General features: G+C 36.1%; 1 protein-coding gene across 1 annotated transcript in view; it reads left to right on the plus strand.

Annotated features, from left to right (window-relative positions):
- The first annotated feature begins 3,452 nt into the window (after window positions 1-3,452).
- The window catches only part of tprg1 (tumor protein p63 regulated 1), a 103,347-nt gene continuing 96,711 nt past the window's right edge, over window positions 3,453-10,088 (plus strand). Inside the window, exon 1 of the mRNA XM_072915132.1 lies at window positions 3,453-3,798. Within this exon, the coding sequence (XP_072771233.1) occupies window positions 3,625-3,798 (174 nt within the window). The 5' untranslated portion in view covers window positions 3,453-3,624. The remainder of the gene's footprint in view (window positions 3,799-10,088) is intronic.

The following is a 10,088-nucleotide window of genomic DNA, read 5'->3' on the forward strand; positions in this document are numbered from 1 at the left end:
AATGACACCAATTTTTTTTTTAATGGAATTGTTTAGTACTGTTTTACCATTTGTTTACTGTAAAAAGTGTTTATACTGTTTATACTTTCAATTAACAAATTGAAGTCTTGTGAAAGGTTGACAGGATAACTGGCATTAACTGTCAAAATAATTTCAAACTATTGAAGTTAGCTTACAGAATAAACATGTCAATCAACCCATATGATTTTTGCTGTAATATTTTTGTTTTGAAAAGTCACTGTGACTGATAGAAAAGTGATGGTTTTAGCAACATTTTAACCTGTCTGAATGCTAATAATCATTTTGCGTCGGGGGGCGAAGCCCTGAACCCCCCACCAGGACTTTGTTCTGGGCCTACCCTGGACCTGGCTACTAGGTTTTTCTGATTTCAAAAGTTGGCAGGTATGGTGAGGTTATAAAGCTTTTGCCTGTTAAAGAAAGGAGACTGATCCAATGCATCACAGACATTCGCGTGCCACGCTGTCACGACCCAGACGCACACCAGTGCGCAATCATATGGGAGCCGCGCTGAGCGCACCTCCAAGCGCGTCTCGCTGCCGGCGACGGCCGGGTATGGGCCCGACGCTCCAGCGCCATCCATTTTCAGGGCTAGTTGATTCGGCAGGTGGGTTGTTACCAGTGTTGGGACTAACGCGTTACAAAGTAACGCGTTACTGTAACGCCGTTAGTTTCGGCGGTAACTAGTAATCTAACGCGTTATTTTTTTTTATTCAGTAATTTAGTTACCGTTACTACAGGATGCGTTACTGCGTTATTTTACGTTACTTTTGATGTAGTATCGGCTAGAAACAGAAGCGCTGCGGTGTCTTTCTTCTGAATCTTCCTCTGTCACAAGCCGGAGAGAAGAAAAGAGGCGCGGTCTATGTGTGTGTGGGTGTGGGTGTGGGGAGGGGAGGTTTGATCCGCGGTTTGATATATGAAACAAAAAAAAAAGTTGTTGGCACGTTCAGTCCACACACAGCGTGGTCATGGCGAGCGCAATAACGGAGGAGCTTGAACGCCCAGCGCCATTGAATCGGTGTGTTTATAAGTGCAGACTCGGTTGTGCAAAACGAGGGTTTTAAACACATGCTGAACGTGCTTGAACCACGTTACGACATCCCGTCGCGCACCCACTTCAGCAATAAGATTGTGCCAGATCTTTATGAGCAGGAGAAGAAAAAAGTTGTGGATGAACTATCCCGAGCATCATCTGTTGCGCTCATGACAGACGGGTGGACGTCCAGCGGAACTATAAGCGCTCACTTCATCACAGCAGACTGGGAGATGAGAAGACACGCCCCCTCTACGAGAGTCACCTTGCGCAGGTACTGACACAAGCAGTGGAGGACTGGAAGATAAAGATATCCCAGTCACACGTGATAATGCCAAAAATCAAATAATTACAGAGAATGAGGCAGGACTGGGACCACAGATAGGTGCTTTGCACATGTAGTGAATTTGGCATCACAGAAGGGAATCTCAGTCAATAGGATGGAGCGCCTCCTTGGGAGGATCAGGAAGGTTTCTTACTTCCACCCAAGCACAACAGCTGCTCATGTGCTTAAGACAAAGCAAGAAATGCTAAAGCTGCCTGCTCATACATGATGTCCCAACGAGGTGGAACTCCACTTATGATATGTTGGAGCAGCAGGCAGCTATATACTCTGCATTGACCCACAACACCCTGAAGACAAATGTCACCCTGTCTGATGATGATGTGAGAGTGGCAGGTGAGGTCCTCCAGGTGCTTAAACCCCTCAAAAGTGTTCCATCTCTACTGAGCACTGAAACTTCACCATCTGTGTCAATGATCCTGCCACTGAAAACAAGTATTCTACAATCCATGGCTCCAAGTGTGGAAGACAGCAGCATCACTCCACATGTCAGGCTTTATGTTTCAAGGAAGATGATGTGCCTTCTTATGTTGCACTTTAACTTGTTTTTTATTCATGGTCATTGGTCCAAGTTTAAAGAAAGGAGGAATGCCTTTTTATGTTGCACTGTTTTTCATTAATTATGTTAAAAGGAAAATAAAAATGTATGTCAAGTTGATCAACAGATTGTATTATTCTCCAGTGCAATAACAGTACTGAAATGAAGGCAAAAAGGGCATTAATGGGAGCTTTAAAAAAAAAAGAAGAAAAAAAGAAGTAACTAAATAGTTACTTTTCACAGTAACACATTACTTTTTGGTGTAAGTAACTGAGTTAGTAACTGAGTTACTTTTGAAATAAAGTAACTAGTAACTGTAACTAGTTACTGGTTTTCAGTAACTAACCCAACACTGGTTGTTACACACTCCTTAGCGGGTTCCGACTTCCATGGCCACCGTCCTGCTCTCTATATCAACCAGGGTGAGCCCCACCCCTTTCGTGAGCGCACTGCGCGCGGAGTGACCCCTGTTACGCGCCCCCGGCAACAGGGGTGGCGGGCAGGTAAGCTGCGCGGGCGGAGCGCGCGGAGTGACCCCTGTTACGAGCCCCCGGCCACGGGGGTGGCGGGCAGGTAAGCTGCTTACCTGCTGCGCGTGACGCCGGCCGCGGCGAAGGCGGACGAGGCGGGGTGTCGGTGCGGTGGGCGCGGTGGTGACCCTGGACGTGCGTCGGGCCCTTCTCGCGGATCGCCTCAGCTACGGCTCCCGGTGGGGCCCTCTCGGGGGAAGGGGCCTCGGTCCCGGACCCCGGCGAGGCGTCCCTTCTCCGCTCCGTAAAAGTGTCCATCTCTTTTCTTTTTTCTTCTTCTGTTGTGGCATATGCTGCAGGTGCCTGCTCGTTTTTCGTATGTGGGTAACAACATTTAACTATGTATATATATTTCCCAATTGGCTTAACTGCCACCCGCCTGAATCTATTTAAAATCTAATTTTTTTTTATTTCAACCGCCCGACCCGACCCGCGGATAAAATCTAATTTTTTTTAATTTCATCCGCCCGATCCGCGGATAATCCGCGGACTCCGCGGTTGTGCCCGCAAACCGCGCATCTCTAATGTATATATATATATATATATATATATATATATAGACATTATTGTGAGGGTTTTATATTAGTGTTCCTAAAAATAGATATACCGGCCCCCAGACACATTTTTTTCTCTAAATGTGGCCCCCGAGTCAAAATAATTGCCCAGGCCTGCTCTAGAATGAAAGTGTATCTTGTGTTTTTTTAAGTTTATTTCATAAAAAAAAAAAAAAAGTATCCACATTTGATAAAAATAGACTCCTTATGTACAACAAAACCTTTCACACAATAAACATGGAATGTGACAATTATGAGAAGAGTTGATGACAAAAGTATATCAATCTTACTCTAACACTATTTTGTTCAAAATGTCCAAATAAGAATACAAAGTGTTGCCGTCTTCTAACAGCATCTGTTATTGCATTAAAGACAGAAAAGTATTACAAATAAATAAACTAGTGCGGCAGTTAGTCACGTGGTATATGACGTCACACCCGGAAGCAGGAAGTGCTGCACCTGTTGCTATTGTATCGCGAACCACCGAAAAAAGTAAAAAGTTTGACGTCGAATCTTTAATGTCCTTTTTTTTTGTTTTGGTTTAGCAGTTGACACTTTTAGCGAAGCAACAATTAGTCGGTGGAATTCGTCAGGGACAAAATTCAATGGCGGAGACGCCGCAGGTGAGAAAGACGAGCGGAGATGAGCGCCCGGAGGAGGCCGGGCAGCAGGCAGCTGAAGACCGGAAAAGTCGCTCGGAGGTCGGCCACAAGTCGGAAGAACCACCGCTGACTCTACCGCTGGATCATTTTAAAAACAGCAAGTTCTTCGTGCTGAGGGTAATAATGCTCACATTTACTTTTTGAAGTTATTTACGTTTCGGAACCAAAATCAAATCACAGAAAACACCTTTTGGGTTTACACTGTAGGCCAGTTAAACGCCAGGCTAGCGGCTAATTGTAAGAACAATAGTCCTTAATTTAATCACTTGTGAACAATTATATTTATGTAACCTTTAACACAGGTTGATTCACTTTGTACATTAAAGATGCGAAAACAATCCAACATGTTACAGAGAAAACTGTTTTATATCGGTTGATATTGATAATTATTGTTATTTGTTAGTATATTTTTTGAAATTAGTATCAGGAGAAAAATACATGAAATGTAAACATTTTGATTTCAAATGTAACCTTTAACTGATTATAAAAAATATGATTAAAAAAAGCCTTTAGATATATGCATACTAGTTTTAGCTATTTGGCTGTTCTAGTTTTAATTTTTATTTATTTTTTATTATATTTTTATTTTTGTTTTATTTTATTTATTTATTTATTTTAATACACTGTAGCACTTTGAGGTTGTTTACTCAATGTAAAGTGCTTTTTTTACAAATAAAATCTATTATTATTATTATTATAATCCCCTTGGCAAGGCAGAAAGGAATTGTCAACACAATTATGGAAAACAATCAATCAATGTAAACAAAATAGTAAAATCACATCGAACACTTAACAATAAGATCTTAAAAGGAAGGTGCAAAAATAACGAAAATGTTAAACAAAATAGTGCAAAGTGTGAAAATGAAATGAAACCAGAGAAGAACTATTTTCTGCAGGTTTAGTAAAAACAGCAAGTTCTTCGTGCTGAGGGTAATAATGCTCACATTTACTTTTTGAAGTTATTTACGTTTCGGAACCAAAATCAAATCACAGAAAACACCTTTTGGGTTTACACTGTAGGCCAGTTAAACGCCAGGCTAGCGGCTAATTGTAAGAACAATAGTCCTTAATTTAATCACTTGTGAACAATTATATTTATGTAACCTTTAACACAGGTTGATTCACTTTTGTACATTAAAGATGCTAAAACAATCCAACATGTTACAGAGAAAACTGTTTTATATCGGTTGATATTGATAATTATTATTTGTTAGTATATATTTTGAAATTAGTATCAGGAGAAAAATGTATGAAATGTAAACATTTTTATTTCAAATGTAACCTTTAACTGATTATAAAAAATATGATTTAAAAAAAAGCCTTTATTTGGCTGTTCTAGTTTTAATTTTTATTTATTTTTTATTATATTTTTATTTTTGTTTTATTTTATTTATTTATTTATTTTAATACACTGTAGCACTTTGAGGTTGTTTACTCAATGTAAAGTGCTTTTTTACAAATAAAATCTATTATTATTATTATTATAATCCCCTTGGCAAAGCAGAAAGGAATTGTCAACACAATTATGGAAAACAATCAATCAATGTAAACAAAATAGTAAAATCACATCGAACACTTAACAATAAGATCTTAAAAGGAAGGTGCTGAAATAACGAAAATGTTAAACAAAATAGTGCAAAGTGTGAAAATGAAACCAGAGAAGATCTATTTTCTGCAGGTTTAGTAAAAACAGCAAGTTCTTCGTGCTGAGGGTAATAATGCTCACATTTACTTTTTGAAGTTATTTACGTTTCGGAACCAAAATGAAATCACAGAAAACACCTTTTGGGTTTACACTGTAGGCCAGTTAAACGCCAGGCTAGCGGCTAATTGTAAGAACAAAAGTCCTTAATTTAATCACTTGTGAACAATTATATTTATGTAACCTTTAACACAGGTTGAGTCACTTTGTACATTAAAGATGCGAAAACAATCCAACATGTTACAGAGAAAACTGTTTTATATCGGTTGATATTGATAATTATTGTTATTTGTTAGTATATTTTTTGAAATTAGTATCAGGAGAAAAATATATGAAATGTAAACATTTTTATTTCAAATGTAACCTTTAACTGATTATAAAAAATATGATAAAAAAAAAAAGCCTTTAGATATATGCATACTAGTTTTAGCTATTTGGCTGTTCTAGTTTTATTTTTTATTATCTTTTTATTTTTTTTTTATATTATTTTTTTTTAATACACTGTAGCACTTTGAGGTTGTTTACTCAATGTAAAGTTTTTTTTTTACAAATAAAATCTATTATTATTATTATTATTATAATTCCCTTGGCAAGGCAGAAAGGAATTGTCAACACAATTATGGAAAACAATCAATCAATGTAAACAAAATAGTAAAATCACATCGAACACTTAACAATAAGATCTTAAAAGGAAGGTGCAAAAATAAAGAAAATGTTAAACAAAATAGTGCAAAGTGTGAAAATGAAATGAAACCAGAGAAGAACTATTTTCTGCAGGTTTAGTAAAAACAGCAAGTTCTTCGTGCTGAGGGTAATAATGCTCACATTTACTTTCTGAAGTTATTTACGTTTTGGAAACAAAATCAAATCACAGAAAACACCTTTCGGGTTTACACTGTAGGCCAGTTAAACGCCAGGCTAGCGGCTAATTGTAAGAACAAAAGTCCTTAATTTAATCACTTGTGAACAATTATATTTATGTAACCTTTAACACAGGTTGAGTCACTTTGTACATTAAAGATGCGAAAACAATCCAACATGTTACAGAGAAAACTGTTTTATATCGGTTGATATTGATAATTATTGTTATTTGTTAGTATATTTTTTGAAATTAGTATCAGGAGAAAAATATATGAAATGTAAACATTTTTATTTCAAATGTAACCTTTAACTGATTATAAAAAATATGATTAAAAAAAAAAAGCCTTTAGATATATGCATACTAGTTGTAGCTATTTGGCTGTTCTAGTTTTAATTTTTATTTATTTTTTATTTTTGTTTTATTTTATTTATTTATTTATTTTAATACACTGTAGCACTTTGAGGTTGTTTACTCAATGTAAAGTTTTTTTTTTACAAATAAAATCTATTATTATTATTATTATAATTCCCTTGGCAAGGCAGAAAGGAATTGTCAACACAATTATGGAAAACAATCAATCAATGTAAACAAAATAGTAAAATCCCATCGAACACTTAACAATAAGATCTTAAAAGGAAGGTGCAAAAATAACGAAAATGTTAAACAAAATAGTGCAAAGTGTGAAAATGAAATGAAACCAGAGAAGAACTATTTTCTGCAGGTTTAGTCAAAACAGCAAGTTCTTCGTGCTGAGGGTAATAATGCTCACATTTACTTTCTGAAGTTATGTACGTTTTGGAACCAAAATCAAATCACAGAAAACACCTTTTGGGTTTACACTGTAGGCCAGTTAAACGCCAGGCTAGCGGCTAATTGTAAGAACAATAGTCCTTAATTTAATCACTTGTGAACAATTATATTTATGTAACCTTTAGCACAGGTTGATTCACTTTTGTACATTAAAGATGCTAAAACAACAACATGCTTACAGCTGTATGTTAACGCAACATTTCAGCTTTGTGTTACAGAGAAAACTGTTTTATATCGGTTGATATTGATAATTATTGATATTTGTTAATATATTTTTTTAAATTAGTATCAGGAGAAAAATACATGAAATGTAAACGTTTTTATTTCAAATGTAACCTTTAACTGATTATAAAAAATATAATAAAAAAGCCTCTTTTTTTTTTAGATACCGTATTTTTCAGAGTATAAGTCGCACCGGCCGAAAATGCATAATAAAGAAGGAAAAAAACATATAAGTCGCATTGGAGTATAAGTCGCATTTTTTGGGGAAATGTATTTGATAAAAGCCAACACCAAGAATAGACATTTGAAAGGCAATTTAACATAAATAAAGAATAGTGAACAACAGGCTGAATAAGTGTACGTTATATGAGGCATAAATAACCAACTGGTATGTTAACGTAACATATTATGGTAAGAGTCATTCAAATAACTATAACATATAGAACATGCTATACGTTTACCAAACAATCTGTCACTCCTAATCGCTAAATCCCATGAAATCTTATACGTCTAGTCTCTTACGTGAATGAGATAAATAATTTTTTTTAATTTTTTTTACGGTAATGTGTTAATAATTTCACACATAAGTCGCTCCTGAGTATAAGTCGCACCCCCGGCCATACTATGAAAAAAAACTGGTACTTATAGTCCGAAAAATACGGTATATGCATAGTAGTTTTAGCTATTTGGCTGTTGTAGTTTTAATTTTTATTTATTTTTTATTATCTTTTTATTTTTATTTTATAATTATTGGTTTTTTTTTAAAATGTAATACACTTTAGCACTTTGAGGTTGTTTACTCAATGTAAAGGGCTTTTTTACAAATAAAATCTATTATTATTATTATTATTATAATCCCCTCGGCAAGGCAGAAAGGAATAGTGGAAAACATTATGGAAAACAATCAATGTAAACAAAATAGTAAAATCACATTAAACACTTAACAATAAGATCTTAAAAGGAAGTTGTTAAACAAAATAGTGCAAAGTGTGAAAATGAAATGAAACCAGAGAAGAACTATTTTCTGCAGGTTTAGTTCCAGGAAGTTACAGCTGTGCTCTAAAGCAGTGTTTTTCAACCACTGTGCCGCGACACACTAGTGTACCGTGAGATACAGTCTGGTGTGCCGTGGGAGATGATCTAATTTCACCTATTTGGGATAAAAATATTTTTTTGCAAACCAGTAATCATAGTCTGCAAATGATGTGTTGTTGTTCAGTGTCTGGAGCTCGGCAGAGTAACCGTGTAATACTCTTCCATATCAGTAGGTGGCAGCTGATAGCTAATTGCTTTGTAGATGTGGGAAACAGCGGGAGGCAGCGTGCAGATAAAAAGGTGTCTAATGCTTAAACCAAAAAGTGAGTGCCCCTAAGAAAAGGCATTGAAGCTTAGGGAAGTCTATGCAGAACGAGACTAAAACTGAACTGGCTGCAAAGTAAACAAAAACAGAATGCTGGACGACAGCAAAGACTTACTGACGGCGTCCACAAAGTACATCTGAACATGACATGACAATCAACAATGTCCCCACAAAGACGGATAAAAACAACTGAAATATTCTTGATTGCTAAAACAAAGTAGATGCAGGAAATATTGCTCAAAGGAAGACATGAAAACTGCTCGGTTACCAGAGAGCGAGTGCCTTTGTTCATGCAACCAACCTTGCTTCCATACTTCCGCTTTCTTCATACGAATAAGAAGAAAAAAAATCGAACATATTTTTTACTGATATCAATGACGTGTCTATTGCGATATATATATTGATATCCTTTTATCGCCCTATGCTGAGGACCCCCCAAAAAAGCTGTGGACACCCCTGATTTTAGCCTGAAAGATGATTAAATATGAATAATGTATATTTTTAACTGTTTACAAACCAGTTTGCATAAACTCATTTCCATAAAAAAAACAGTGGGAGAAGTATTTGCTTAATAACACGATCAAGCCCAGAGGCCAGTTTAAATAATTATTTTGTTTCTACAGTCTCACAAGGTCCATTTCCCCAAAGATTTATGTAAAAGTTGATTTGTTAAAATAAAGAAGGGCATTAAGATAATTTGAAATCAAAATTTGGAAGCGTATATAGTACATACTTGCCAACCCTCCCGGATTTTCCGGGAGACTCCCGAAATTCAGCGCCTCTCCCGAAAACCTCCCGGGACAAATTTTCTCCCGAAAATCTCCCGAAATTCCGCTAACCCACAACATAAACAGCATACCTGCCCAATAACGTTATAACTGTAGAATGATGGAGGGCGAGTTCTTGGTTTCTTATGTGGGTTTATTGTTAGGCAGTTTCATTAACGTCCTCCCAGCGCGGCAACAACACACAACAAGAGCAGTCACGTTTTTGTATACCGTAAAGCAGTTCGTCTGCCGTAAACAGCAATGTTGTGACACTCTTAAACAGGACAATACTGCCATCTAGTGCATTTGATGAAGGCACTTTTGTGCGTGCCACACAGCAATGCATCACAGAGAGGGTGTTCAGCATGGTTCGAAAAATAGTGACAGAGAATAGAACAAGGATGGACAATTCGACCCTTAACTCAACAATGAGTAGATGAGTGTTATGTGTGTGTATATGTGTAAATAAATGAACACTGAAATTCAAGTATTTCTCTTATATATATATATATATATATATATATATATATAATAAAATATATATATACAAGGATGTCGTTGTGGCTTGTGCAGCCCTTTGAGACACTTGTGATTTAGGGCTATATAAATAAACATTGATTGATTGATTGATTGATATATATATATATTTATATATATATATATATAATAAAATAAATAGTACAA

This window comes from Nerophis lumbriciformis, linkage group LG18 (assembly GCF_033978685.3).
Source record: "Nerophis lumbriciformis linkage group LG18, RoL_Nlum_v2.1, whole genome shotgun sequence".
In the NCBI taxonomy this organism is placed as follows: Eukaryota; Metazoa; Chordata; class Actinopteri; order Syngnathiformes; family Syngnathidae; genus Nerophis; species Nerophis lumbriciformis.